We start from the raw sequence: 15,465 nt of genomic DNA, 5'->3' as shown, positions 1-15,465 counted from the left end.
AAGGTGAACTTATTCTTTCAAGATAAGCTTTGGGCAGATATAACAGACATACATAAATGCAGTTCTGTAATCATTAATACATCATTAAAGCATATGTGAACCCTCACCTTGTAAAACAACTCGTACAGTTTAAAATAGAGATGAAAGGCAAAGCCTTTCTGTATAGATGTAAAAAAAACCATAGTAAACACCTTTTCCCCTTTTTTTATAAGTGATCACATTGCCTCTGTTCTCAGCTGCATAAGAGCTGGGGGAGGAGAAACCGCACACTGAACTTCCCAGTGAATGACATAGCTAGGGAACTGACCATGCTGTGCTCTCCTGCTTAGTGTGGTTAGTTTTTAATAGGAAAGCAGAAGGACTGGCAGGAAGCAATAGAAAGAGAACAGGATACTTTCTCATATACGTACATGGCAGTGGTATATTTAGGTTTCGTGCTGCCCTAGGCAACACAAAAATCAGCTCCCCCACAGAGAGAGACCCTGGCACCGACCAACAGCCCCCTGTCCCACGAAGAGTACCTGACATTGACCAACAACACCTGATCCCCCCCACCCGAGAAGAGAGCCTTCCACTACCACCGCCCCCCATACACTGGCAACCCCCCCCTACCCTGGCGAGAGAGAAGACACTCACCTTCACAGCTCCAAACATCCCCGGGAACAAGAGTCAGGCTTTGCATACACCATCAAGCAGCCCGCAGCCTCTCTCAGATCCCACTTGGTCCTCATGCTGTGTGTGTCTCTTCTTCCATCCCTTCCTTAGGGGGGTGGCGCTGCCCCCCCTGAAAAATGCAGCTGCCCCCCTGAAAGATGCCGTCCTAGGCAAATGCCTTGTTTGCCTTGTGGTAAATACCCCATTGACTTCAGTGGACAAGTTTGACACATGACGCTGAGTGTCTAACTCAGCAAGCTGAGTTAGATTTGGTACACACATAAGGCCAGGTATCACAGGCTGCAGCATGTATAAAACCCCCTCTGGCTGCATATTATATTTTAGGTTGGCAGTTTTTGAGCAGTAACGCCACGGTTTAACTGTCAGTTTTTACTTCCCCTTTGCCATCCCTGTAAACAAAGCCTTACACAATGCAACACACAGCAGTGCATGCCAATAAACTACACAGTGCAGTGTTGTGCATAGAATTGAATGAAATGGGACTTTCTAACAATTTAACACAAATTTTAAAAATGGTAAAAAAAGGAAACATATCACAGCACCCCTACACAACACAACGCACACAAGCAAATGCTTGTTACACGAACCATAATACCCCCTACAGGATAATTGTACTTTTAGTGCATTTTATAGCCTTATCAGCAACCCTCTAAACTCTTATTTATTCATTATGTGACCTGCTGGGAGCTGCACAGCGACTTCACTGAATGTCTCCTGGTCAGGCTGCGCTGCACAGAAGAATCTATATTCATTCCTTTGTCAAGACCATCTATTATTCATCAGTGATGGACAGTCTTTCCATAGGAATTAATGGAAGCAGAGCTCGGCCAGGAGACATTGGTTGGAGAGGCTGTGCAACTCTCAGCAGGCCAAATAGGGAAGATTTTGGTGTGTAGCAGATAAGTATGAGGCTTAGACCAGGTCAAATTCGGGTATTTACACTGCTTGAATGTACAAAAAACATTCACTGATGCATTAAAGCTGCCCTGTCATAATTATAAAAATGGCCAAACTCATACCATGCAAAAGAAGAATGATACTGACCTCTCCTGGTGCCTGCAGTGTCCAGTAGTAATCCCAGTGTTGAAGAATTGCCCCCTGAAGTCTGCTGGGAAACCAACACTTTCAGGAGTGTTAACCTCCTGTGTTCCCCTTAGCACTTGCTGGCCCACCTGTAGGACCCCTATGTGCCTATGTTGGCTCTGGAGTGTAATTTAGTTTTTTTCCCTCTAAGGATCTCCATCTCCTTCCTAGTTGTAGGTATAAATGAGAGGGAGGGGTGGAGTCCTGGGGAGTCCTTGTTGATGATAGTATGTAGGAGTTCCGGGGCCTGCATCTTCAATAATGTATACTACCTAGTATGAGCTTTCCTCCTTAGGGGACACTGTTGTCCTCTCCCGTTGGTAGGTTATGCTAGGAAGCTGGAATACTCTGTAGGAGAGAGAACTCTGAATCGGGCATGGTGCTGTATAGAACAAACCATGTGTGGTGGAACCATGAAGTAATGGATGTCACTTTGAACTGCTAAATGATATGCTTTGTGGACGGACTATTATAAAGCCTATTGCAAAAGAAAAGAAAATAGACTGAGCCTTGTCATATCAGTGGCCTATACCTGGGAAACTATAAGTAAGTGTGACTCGGGGCTCAGGTTGGGGACTGCTGATGATCAAGAAAAGCATTGTTGGCTTACCTGTTGGTGGTGATGGGTCTCCTGTCTGGACCAGATCCCATTGTTTTTGGGCCGGGTTGGTGTGAAACCATGGTATTGAGGCCCTAGACAACTCAGTTTGTTGGGTAGATGCAGCGTGGTGAGACGGCAGTAATCACACAGAAGCCCAGACTGCAGTAACCAAAGTATTTTAAAACGTGCAAACAGTACAACAGCCTGGCAGGCAGCTCACCAGACCGGGAAATTACAGTCAGCAATGAGTAGGCCTGAACTGAAGATAGTGCTTGCCAAGGGAGGTGGAATGTAGTCTGGCTGGTCCAACCCAAGAGGGGTTTTGTGGAAAAGGGCCCTCAGCTTTTCCTACTCCTCTGGAACCTCTCCCCATCACTAGTGCTGTCCCTGTCAGGTGGGTACACTCTCCCTGCACTAGTCACTTCACAAATGTGTGCCCAAAACCTGGGGGCAAGGACTTAAAAAGACTCTGTGTGACCCAAGATGGCTGCCAGTGTCACCTGGATGCAGCATAGCCAGCCAGAATGCTGCTTCTGGGGGATCAAGGGAGCCATGGAGAAACCAAGTTTCTCTTGACTTCCCCTCTAGCTGCAGTACTGCTCCAGACGAGCACCACCTACAGTGGGAAAACAGACTGCACTTTCCTACAAGTTGCATAGTAGTTGTGTAGTTCCCATGCAAAAGACCTTTTGACTGTGGAGTATGAGCCAGAATCAGGGAAGGTTTCCAACCACACAGGCTGAAAGCTGGTCATGCAGGCTCCCTGGGGTGGGATTTGGCTTCACAACCGCCATCAGGGGGCACTACACTCCCATTGACCTGAAAATCACCACTGTGCCCTGTAAGGACTTGGATGAGCCAGTGAGTACTGGGGGGACACAGGTGACTTGACACTCCTGGATGTGTCAATTTTTTAGCAGACTTCTGAGGATGGTGGGCAGTGGGATTCAAAAGCATGGGCAGCAGAAGATTTATTTTTTTCTTTTGGAGGGTATGTGTTCTGGTTTTGATTGTTTGTATTGTTATGTAAGGGTCGCTTTCATGAATACATAGTTACACCTTTTATATCTGGCTGGAGTTCAGCTTTAAAGTAGTGTCCCTTCTGAGATTCTCAGGCATTATCCCAGTGTTGCATGGCAGACGTGCTAACCTCCTATCCATCATACAGTCACCAGCTGAGTGACAGGTCACATGGACTGTGGCCGCAGAACAGGAAAATATGAGCATGAGTCTTTTCGCGTTAGTTTGATTCATACAGCAAAGTGTTAAAGTTTGTCAGTGTAACAGGAACTTAACCATATCAGAAAGACACTTCCTGTATTTGCTCTATCAGAAGACGTTCATGGTGCAGGTATAATGTTAAAAGGCCGTGCTTTCCATTTCTTAAGGTCCAGGAAAAGCCGTAAAGCAGACGTCAGCTCTGGAGACAAGAAGATCGGAATCTTGGAAGAACAAGGTACGTTTTACTAATGTTCTTTCTTTCTTTCTTTCTTTCTTTTTTTTTTTAAGTATCAAATTCAGCCTGTGTGACTTTCTCATAGGAAAAGTAACTGGGTCTCTGCATGAATAAATAAGTAATTAGGGAATTTCGGCAGTCTGTATTTAAAGGGGCTTTCTCCTTTTTACTAAAAATTCTCCATTTTCTAATGTGTGACATGACAGTAGTGGTGTCAGCTCCTTTGAATTCCTTTTGGAGAAATTAGAGTTTGTCTCTGATCAACGCTCTTCCTATCAGTGCAGATTACTCTGTCAAAATAGGAATCAATAAGAAAAGTAATTTAAAGGGTAAGCTCACACAAATGTGATATTTCAGTTTTAGGTGGATGTTGAAGATAGTTGATTAACCGATTTAGGTATTTTTTTTTTTCATGTCTGTGGCTTGTGCTTGTGAGTTCCCATTGCCACACTTTAAGTGAGGATCTCACTAATATCACTGGATTCTCCTTTTATTTTCCATTGCAGAGAATTCAGCAGGAGGAATGAGACCCTAGTAAAACACTTTTTCTTGCTTTGCTAATGGTTGTAAGGCGTGATAAAGCAACAAACTTTATTGGAAACTCTAAAGAATCAGAGAAACCCCCTTGAGATTCAGCTCACTTGATATAAATTTTGGTTGGACTGACCCTTTAATCCAGTGGATTTGGAGATGTTGTAGGACTACACGTTTCAGCATGAGCCACCAGACAGGGAGTGTTTAAAATCAACCAGGTACCCAACAGGACACGGTGATACTTGTAGTTCCACCCAGTTGGAGATCTGTTGGTTGCCTATCACTGATTTTAAGGATGATTGCACCAAGCTTCAGCAAAACATTTAAACAGTTAAAATATAGGTAAATGTCCCTAAAGTGAAACTCTGGATAATTGTCCATATACTGTTGAAATACATACGTATTTACTGTATAACTAGCAAAGGGTCTGTAATTATGTATCCCCAATATCCCTTTGATAAATAATGGGGTAGTGCTTACTCAGTAGGCCTATAGCTGAAATGGTAAAATTGCTGTGGTCTATAATAATAATTAATAATATAATATAGTAATAATAATAATATCAGTGTTTAAGTGGTTAAATATTCAATGACTGGATTGAAAAGTGATGTTTTATGTCAGCCTGGAGTTCAGCCTTTGTGAACAGTAAATCAGATCTATGGCTGGCCGAAGTACCAAGATTCACCAGTTCAGCAGTGGCACCCATGAAAGGGACCCATGGAAGGGAGACCAGTGTTTATCAACTTTTTTTCAGTCAAGGCACCCTTTAAAATTATTTGCACAATCTGGAGGCACCCCATTCTAAAACGTATAAAACTAAACTAATAGTATATAATGAAGCAACATCCACAGACGTAGGACACCCAATGTTAGAGGTGAGTTATTCTTACAAAGCAAATACACCTTTGCACACTGGTACTAATACTACAGTGTTTCTCTTCACTCTCAGTTTCTCTCCCTAAATTAGCTAATGTGACCCCAGTGCTGATGGAGAGGGGCAAACAAGGATGCTGTGCAGGTGTCCGACATCCCCCTTATCAACCGATGACATAATTGGTTGTTAGGACTCCGGCAGCTAGAAGGTTGTAATGGTTCACAATGAAAATCTGTGGCTTTGTGTACCTAAAATGTAGGCTTCGTTCACCCACTGGATTGTATACATTTTTTGGGCAATTATTTTGGCATTTTGCCAAAGCACCCCTGAAGAAACCTGAAGGTACCCTGGTTGAAAAAGGCTGTCTTAGACAACCGTGAGGAACCATCGGGGAGCAAGACTTGCCCCATGCCACTCAGTGGAGTTTTAGGTAGAATTTCCCTTCTATCTGACTCTTACAACGGTTGCATTCCACTCAGAATTGGAAGCAATTTTTTCACCAAAGAGAATATCTTAAGGCACATATTTGCATTCTAAAAGAATGGAGCCATAGAGATGATCTTTCTCCATGACTAATCCCATTGGATGGGCAAAATGCATCCTGGCTGAGCAAGGATCCTGGTGGTGTCCATGGTCTATCAAGTACAGCAAACCTTGATCAGCAAAATGGCTACTGGGAAACTCTGAAGCAGTCAATGTACACGTGGGTTGGAAGTGGATGCCAGGCTCAGCTTTGACTCGTTCCAGCTCATCAGCTGATACTACAGGGGGAATGAGAACCCACTCTATATATTTTTCAAAATATATTTCATATATTTTCTTAAATATATATTTTTTACATTTAAATTTTAAATATATTCTTCAGATTTTTTTTTTAACATATAAAAAAGTAATTTTAACATACATTTTTACATATATTTGTAAATGCATTCCAAAAATGTAGATTTGCCTTTTTAAAGACATACAGTATATTTGAAATGTATGTTTAAAAATATTTTTCATATATTTTGTAAAAAAAACGCATTTCAACATACAGTATATATATATATACAGTATATATTTATTGAAATACATTGAATATGGCCAAAATTGTAGCATTTCAAATATATGTCAATTTATTTGGGAAAAATATTTTTAAAGTATATTTTTCTTTCATGTGAGAAGTAATATAAAAAAAAAACGCTTCTCAGCATGCAGTATATATATATATATATATATATATATATATAAATATATTGAATATGGCCAAAATTGTAGTATTTCAAATATATGGCAATATATTTGGGAAGAATATTTTTAAAATATATTTCAAATATATTTTTCTTCCATATGAGTATGGCCAGCCTAATAGTTATGAGCGTATCGTAAAATGAAGCGTAGATGACAGTAAGATCAGGTGGCTCATTGGAACCGGTAAATCTTGGGGCTACAGCCATAGATGCAAGACTTCTCATGAAGGATGAGCTCAATACTACTTCAAAATACAATACAAATGAACCAATACTACTTCAATATACAACTGAATTCAGTGCAACTTCTATATACAATATAACTGAATTCAGTGCAACTTCAATATACAATAAAACTGAACTCAATACTTCTATATACAATACAGCTGAATTCAGTACTACTGCAATGTACAATACAATGGAATCCAATACTACTTCAACCTGCCTCTGCCAGTTCCAGTTTTATTAAAACTCTGCCTTTAGCCCTCAACCTATACTCTATTTCCTGAAACACTGTTCATTGCTCTACAAAGCTCATAAACACATTATTTCTTCCAGCTGAATGAAGAAAAAATCATAAACTTGAAACAAACCTGCCAATCCATTTCTAGGCAGTGATCAAAAGTTGTGCCACTATTGGAAAAGTTATAACGTCAAAAACTTTGCATGTTCTCCCTGTGCCTGTATGGGTTTCCTCTGGGTACTCCGGTTTCCTCCTACACTCCAAAGATATGCTGGTTGGTTAATTGGCTCCTGTCTAAATTGGCCCTAGTATGTATGAATGTAAGTTAGGGATCTTAGATTGTACGCCCCTTGAGGTTTAGGGACCAATGTGAATGTATAATATATATGTAAAGCGCTGCGTAAAGTACCTGTAATAATATAAATAAATAATTAAAGATGCCTCAAGAAGGCCTGCAGTATCTCATGTGATCAGTGCCCTGTACCTGGGTGCTCAGCAATTAAAGTGTGCCTCCAATTACAAAGTCTGAGCTCTGGCACCCCCCCCCCTCCACCACCAGCACTAGTTTACTGTCCTCAGGCTTTAGGGGGTACAGATTGTGGCTAGGGTAGTAGAAGATTCGGTGGGGCAATAGTGCCCCATTGTTTGTATCAGTGGGAGCAATAGTGTCCCATTGATGGTGTTAGTGGGAGGAATTGTGCCCTATGGATGGTGTCACTGGGGGGGAATATTGCCCCATTGATTATGTCAGTGGGAAGAATAGCGCCTAATTGATGGTGTCAGCGGGAGGAGTAGTGTCCCCTCAATGGTGTCAGTGGGAGGAATAGAGCCCCAATGATAGTGTCAGTGGGAGGAATAGCACCCAATTGCCTCCAATTAAAAGGTCTGAGCTCTGACACACCAAACCACCAACACTAGTTTACTGTCCTTCAGGCTTTAGGAGGCGCGGATTGTGACCAGTAGCAGTAGAAGATTCCATGGGGTCAGTGGCAGTAAATAATGTCCCATCATTGATTGTAGTTTGAGGAACAGTGCCCCATTGATGGTGTCAGTGGAAGTAATAATGCCCCTTTGATGGTGTCAGTGGAAGTAATAATGCCCCTTTGATGGTGTCATTGGAAGGAATAGTGCCCCACTGATGGTGTCATTGGGAGGAATAGTGCCCCTTTGATGGTGTCAATGGAGTGAATAGTACCAAATCGATGGTGTCAGCAGGAGCAATAGTGCCCCAACAATGGTGTCAGTGGGAAGAATGCACCAAGGACTAGAAAAAGGCAAGGTAAAGGCTGCATCCACCTCCAGGCCACAGTTTGGAGACCACTGCTCTGAGCCACTCTAACTAATCGGGAGGCTTCTAATGCAGTGGGCATTTCAGAACATTGGCGATTAGAGCTGAAAGTCGGTATTTGCTTATTGATTTTTAAGTTCCTCCTGGAACCTGGATCCATGTTTAGATGACAGTTTTGCATCTTTGCTATAGTGACAGGTCTTCTTTATGGTCAGTTCACCTCCATTCTTGTCCATACACATGGTCTATACTCACCATTTGTACCTTCCAGCCATGGATATCTTTCTGGGTCTCAAGCAAGGACTGTCCATATCTCAGGGGAAGGTGGAAACCCCCTCTTGTAGGATGCCTCATTTCATCTTTGAGGTTAGCACAGGAAAAAGGAATCAGAAAGGAAATGGTATACTTCCTAATTCCAGGGGCGCTGCTTGTTTCTAAATCCGTTCTTCTCCTTAAAGAAGCTCTAGAACAAAAATGTTCTCATCACTAGAAGCAGCTTATAAATGTATTGATAGCATTTAGTCTATACATTCCTTTTCTCATAATACATCACATTTCTTCATACTGACAAGCAGACCGAATTGTAGGGATGAAGTCTAAGGCCTTGGGTACACTGCTGCTCCTAAATGTGAGATTAAGAGCTTTTGGTGTTTTTTTTTGCCAAAACCCCTGAACTAGGTAAAAGCCTATGTGTCCATGCTCACATAGGCTTTTACCAGTTTCACAGCAGCAGAGTTTAGGGGCAGTTAAAAGTCCCTCTCCTAAACACAGAGCATTTGTGTTCAAAAAGGGAACACTTATGGCCAGATAAAACAAAATGCGTCAAAAACACGTGTAAATGCGCCTAAAGCTAACCGCGTTTATACATTTCAATTGCAAGTACTCTGGCTAATGAAATGAATAAAAGCTCAAGTGATAAAATGCGGTTAAACGTGGTAGTGCGTTTACACACGTTTTTTCCATGTTTACCGTTTTGCAGTGGCCAGGAGAGCTTGGGGTCCAAGGGAGCTTCAGTGTACATGTAGCCTTACCCTTCCAGGGGTGTTTATACAAGCTACCCTAATTCATATGGTTCAGAGTAGATGTAAACCCTAAATGGATGCTGTGTGGCCCCCGCTATACCTGAATAAGAGGGGTGTAGGGAGCGTAATATAGAGGAACCTTTAAATAATAGGAGGGGATCAGTTCCTCTACATGCCACCCCACCGCCCCTCCTATCCACCTCCTTCTGTGACCAAGTCCCTGTGTGATCCCCTGGGCCCCTCCCCATCCCCCGCTGGCTTCTGTAAGGGATGTGTCAGGATGGAGCGGAGAAGGGACTGGTAAATGTGTCATCTGCCGGCCTCTTCATGTCTTAATTGGTTCTGGTCACTGACTCTGTTCATTTATAACTGAAGCATAGTAAACTGTGAATGAGCAGGAAGCTCTGTACAGAGCTGCTCCTGTCCATTCATTCTGTGCTGCTGAGGCTGCAGAGAAGGAGATTGTGTCCTCAATCTCCTTTCTCTTTCTCTGTTTAGATCTCATCAAACCCCCCAATGGGGCTCCTTAAAAAGTTGTAAAAAAATAAAATGATTAAAAAAAATTGTACATAAATAAATAAACTATTGACACCAGTAGCGGAACTACCAGGGTCGCAAAGGTTGCACTTGCGACTAGGCCCTGGCATTTTGCCCCAAGATGGCAGGAAGGGGGCCCACTGCAGAACAAGTGAACGGTCCCTCTGCAGGATCGTAATAAACGGCTCCACTATGGAAATAAAGAGCCCCAGGATCAGTGGGAAGGGCCCCTGCTGGGCGTCAGGAGGGCTATTTATGGTTTCTTTCACCAGGGCCCTGAAGTTTCTAGTTCCTCTGATCTGAGTCAACACAAAAGCTTCCATCTTTGATCATTTTGAGAATAGCGTAAAGGTCATACTTTCTGTATTAATTGATGGCCAACGTGGTAAAAAACTCAGCTACAGCAACAGTGGTTTTTAATAGGAAAATAAGTCAGAAACAAGCATCAGATTGGAATCCGAATATTTATTGTGATCGCTAAAGCTAGAAGCGGAGGTGGTGTGTTCCCCCTACAGCCAGTGTGGTGGATACTGTATAAATAAAGCGTGACGGTTTTTGCTGACTTATTTGCAGGTGGTTTATAACCAGTAGCTACAGGCTGTACATAATAATGTCCCAACAACAGATTATATTTAGTTTTATTTATATAGTGTCATATGTTGCAGTCATTTACAAAGAACAGTGATCCATTGCAATGAGTCCCTGCCTCGAAGTTGTTTATAACATAATGTCCCTATGGCAGTTACATAACACGCTATGGAAAATTTTGGGTGGAAGCAGATAAATCATCTGATATAACTTTGCATTGTGGGGAAAAAAAAACATTACACCTGGCAGAAATCCAAACAATAGCATATTTGAAGAAAAGTAAGGATTTAAATCCATTCAGAAAAAATAATGTTGGGATTTGAACCCAGGAACTCGAATCAAAACCATTTTAAGGTCATATACCTGTCCCACCCAAACTGCAAATAATCTATAATTATTAAAGGCTGACTACACCTAGAATTCATATTTAATTTTTCTCTGGAACCTGGCAAGTTGAATCCATACTGCCTTTATATATCTTTTGGGGGTTCTGGAACCTAAGTTCTTAGGTACCCCCACTGCTGTGACCCTTTTGTGGTAATTACACACCTACTGAGCGACATATCAGATTGGATGTCGCTCCACTTCCTTAAACTGAACCTCTCCAAAACCGAGTTTCTTGTCTTCCCCCCAGCCCGGACCCCACCCCCCATTGACTTCTCCATCACATCCAACAACGCCAATATCAAACCCGCCCTGCAGGCCAGAGTACTTGGTGTCATTCTGGACTCCAACCTATCCTTCCAGCCCCAAGTCCAATCTTTAACAAACTCGTGCAGACTCCACCTCCGCAACATCGCCAAAATACGCGCGTTCCTAACCCCAGAAACCACTAAACAGCTCATCCACTCCCTCATCATATCACGACTCGACTACTGCAACTCCCTCCTCACTGGCCTCCCTCACCTCTGGCTATCCCCGCTTCAGTCGATCCTGAATACGGCTGCCAGACTCATTCACCTTTCCAACCGCTCTATTTCCGCCACCCCCCTCTGCCAATCCCTCCACTGGCTTCCGATTGCGCAACGGATCAAATTCAAAATCCTAACACTGACGTACAAAGCCGTCCACCATACTGCCCCGAACTACATCACTGACCTAATATCCAAGTACCGCCCAGCACGCACACTCCGCTCCTCACAAGACCTCCTTCTCTCTAGTTCCCTGGTCTCCTCCTCCCATGCCTGCCTCCAGGACTTCTCCAGGGTGTCACCCATCCTCTGGAACTCCCTGCCCCAACCCATCAGATTATCACCTACTCTCCTCTCCTCGCGCACCCTGAAAACCCATCTCTTCAGGGAAGCCTACCCTACCCCCTGCTAACTTGACCGACCTCCTCCACTCTTCCTACCACTCCATCCCCCACAGCTATCTCCTCCTGTACCACTGTCCCCTCCCTCCTAGATTGTAAGCTCCAAAGAGCAGGGCCCTCAATCCCCTCATGTTTTGCATTGTATTGGTATTGTTCTGTCACATGTTCTGTCCCCCTTTGTAATGTACAGCGCTGAGCGAACTATTGGCGCTTTATAAATACTGTATAATAATAATTACATTCTACTAATTGATATTTATTTGGCAGGTGAATTAAAACGAACATGGCCTGGAGTTGGGGCCACTTTGATCCTATGCCTAGGCTGTGCACGAGGCCTCGACTTCTGCCCAAGTCAAGATTAAGTCCCACCCCCTGTCAAATATAGGAACTTTAATGAGAAGAGGGGCTTTGCCTTGAGGGATTGCAGTAGGAACTGGGGAGCTTATTATCAACTTGAGCAGAAGTTGAGTTGAGGATGCAGTGGGACTCTGCAAGAATCAATTACAAGACCAAAATAGGCACATGCAGACAGGGCCGGGACATAGGGTGGGCAAGAAGGGCAGCTGCCCTGGGCACTGTGGTATCAGGGGAGGGGGGGGCACCATGAGGAGATTGGAGGGGAAAGGGATTTGTGTTAGGAAGGGAAGTTTGGGGGACGGCAGGGTGTAAAAATTTTTCTAGCAGGAGAAATTTTGGGCGGGTGCTAGGAATGGTAATTTGGTGGAATTCGTGTTGGATGAGGGGAAGGGGGAAAAGGATTTGTGCTAGGAGGGGGGATTTGGGGAGGTTGTGCTGGAAGAGGTGATATGGCAGAGGGGGAATGGTTTTTGTGCTAGAAGGGGAAATTTTATTTGAGGGGGATGGGGGTGCTAGTAGGGAAGATTGAGGGTTGTTTGTGCTAGGAGGGGACATTGGGGGAGGAGGAGGATTTGTGCTAGAAGGGGACATTTGGGGGGGGGGAGGATTTGTGCTAGAAGGGGGGTTTGGAAGGGGGACATTGAGTGGGGGGGAAGAATACTTGTGCTTGGAGGAAAAATTTGAGGGGTAGGGAATTTGTGGTATTAGGAGGGTGATTTTTTTTTTTTGGCTGGGGGGGTGATATTTATGCTGGGGGGATTTGGGGAGAGAGAGGATTTGAGGCGGGAGGGGAGATGGGGGGGCAAAATTTATGCTGGGAGAGAAAGTTTCATCAAGGGGCAGTCAGATTTGTACTGGGAGGAGGAGAAATGTTTTTGGGGGGGTTGCTCATACATCTTGTGGGGGGGGGGGGGGCGCAGTTTGGTATGTTTGCCCTGGGTTCCAGATTACCTTGTCCCGCCACTGTATGCAGGCACAGAAAAGTCTCTGCAGTTCACCATTGTTGCTGCCTTAGAAATATTTTAGGCCAGGTCAGGTTCTCTTTGTCATGCTTGTGACTAAAAAAATATAATTATTTTTTATTTTTATTTACAGCCAGTAGGTGAGGCTCCTTTCATTGATTACCCTGGCTAACCTTAGCTGCTCTTCTTACTAAGCCCAATAGCTCAAGCTCAGAGTTTCCAATGTAGTTAAATTAGTTTTCCCTATTCTTTGTTTTGTATAAACATTTGTTTAGAGAGCGAGAGAGAGTCTGAAAGCAAACAGTTACTGCTGTGTTCTTTCATATCAGTACTGTGTTATTGGAGTCCCATGCATTAAATGTTTATTTGTAAAGATTTGATATTAATTTTGATATTAACTTTAAACTACATATAACATAAGTATAAAGCTGAACTCTAGGCAGATATAAAATACACAAATCAATACAGTCCTGTAATCATTAATACATAACTAAATACAAGCAGAGTAAGTACCTGACTTTGACCTGGTGTCAAAATGTTTGTAACCCTTACATATACCTAGTGAAGTGACTGGCCTCAGACGGTACACAAAGATGAAACAAATCCTCCTACATAAGTTGTACCTGTTTATATGCTGGCATCTATCCTCTACAGCCTTCTAAAACACACAAAAACTCAGCTCCAGCAGGCAGGGGGTGGGATCTGGCATCACACACTGCACAGGCCAAAGAGGAGAAATCAATATAACCTGAGTCTTGAGTGAAGAGAAAGGACACACCTCCCTCTACACAGAATGATAGGGAAACACGTACAGCAGAAGCTGTCAATCACTTGCTGTGTGCTGGAAGAGGGGTGGGCCATCATCCAGAATTCTGCGGCTACACATGGTTCAGTTTTTTCATTCAGCCAGTGGGCTAAACGAAAAAAAAAAAATAATTCCACCATCCACACATTCAAGGTGGATGGGGGAATCCTCCCCACTGCGCTATTGTATTCTGACAGCGGGGAGACTCCCCTGCTGTCAGAATATACAGATCAGCACTGCAGCCAATGGCTGCAGCCGCTGATTAAGCGGCTTTTATCCGAAAGGGTGGCTGAACAGATGTTAATCCATAGATCGACTTTTGTTCAACTGAAGTGGCTACACATGGGTCGAAATTTGGCTGGTCACTCCTAAACTAGCCAAATTTCAGTCCAAAAGTGAGTCATGCAGATAGCAGAGAAAGGAGATATCAAGAAGGAGCCACACTAGGTGCTTTGGATTGAGGCAAGTATATACTATAGAGAAGTGGTCTCCAACAATGGGGCAGTATTCCTCCCACTGGCTCCAACAATGGGACACTAGGTCTTCAACTGATACCAATGATGGGGCACTGTTTATGCCACTAATACCAATGATGGGGCATTACTCCTCCTCCTACTGACCACCAACCCTAAGTTATTATTCTCATTGATGCTGGGTCAGGGACATTTTCTACCCCCGCTGGCCACAATCCGGCACCCTGAAAGTTTGAAGGACAGTAAACTGACCGTTTGTTTGAAAAGTTTGGAAACCCCTGCTATAGAGGGATATGCTTTGTTCATTTTTCATTTCAGAGGTTTACAACCACATTATGGACTATTCATTTCCAACATGCTATTTTTGGCTGGAGCTCTAAAGTCTATTTCTTCTCCCACTGTCATACTCCAGCAAAATCTGTTTTTTATTATTAATAATGCTGGCCACTTGTAATTGAAATGTTAAAAACAAGTATATTTACACTTTAATTTGTTATCAGTTGGATAATTCTATCATGACACGATTTATTTAAAGTTGTTGTAAACCTTTACTTATACAGAGTGAAGTGACTGGCCTCAGGTGATACACAGAGATGAAACAAATCCCCCTACATAAGTTGTACATGTTTATCTACAAGCAGCTGTCCCCTACAGCCATTCAAAGTGCAGAATTTACACAGGATCTCTCAGCTCTGAAAAGCAGGGGGCGGTGAGCTGAAGTTAAACTAAGTTAGGAGAGCTCAGAGAGCTGATTGGAGGGAAGAGACACACACCCCTCCACACAGCTCACAGGAAGAGAGCTGAGGCTGTCAATCACAAGCTGTACCCTCCCTGTCACCATTTTGCTCTTGGTGTCAGGAAAACTTGTTCGAAGCAACTCAAGCAGATATCAGAGGAATGAGGCTGCAGACAGAAATTACACCTAGTGCTCTGAATAGAGAAGCACACACTATAGAGGGATATGCTTTGTTCATATTTCGTGTCTAAGGTTTACAACCACTAAGTTTCAGTTTTGACTAGAGTGTTCCTCCAGTAGTAGAGATTACTATGTGACCCTACGTGCTGATTTGTAAACAATAAGGAAGTGAGTACATAGGTAAATATCAGGAATAATATGTCCCAGGATTCCAGGAACTGGTTCAGCAGCAGTAATAGAATTCTATCGCACACCATGATGATGGAAGAAGGAATGTGACATTTGAACAG

At 43.2% G+C, this 15,465-nt stretch overlaps 1 protein-coding gene across 1 annotated transcript in view; it reads left to right on the top strand.

Moving 5' to 3' along the window:
* PTPRE (protein tyrosine phosphatase receptor type E) overlaps window positions 1-15,465 on the top strand; it is a 301,972-nt gene that overhangs the window by 181,053 nt on the left and 105,454 nt on the right. The window contains exon 4 of the mRNA XM_089669546.1: window positions 3,748-3,815. Coding sequence (XP_089525672.1) covers window positions 3,748-3,815 — 68 coding nt within the window. The remainder of the gene's footprint in view (window positions 1-3,747; window positions 3,816-15,465) is intronic.

Source organism: Staurois parvus, unplaced genomic scaffold (genome assembly GCF_062004578.1).
Source record: "Staurois parvus isolate SC_StPar_1 unplaced genomic scaffold, SC_StPar_1.0 ptg000009l, whole genome shotgun sequence".
Lineage (NCBI taxonomy): Eukaryota > Metazoa > Chordata > Amphibia > Anura > Ranidae > Staurois > Staurois parvus.
Note: the sequence above shows the minus strand (reverse complement) of the source record. Positions and strands in the feature narration are given on the sequence as shown.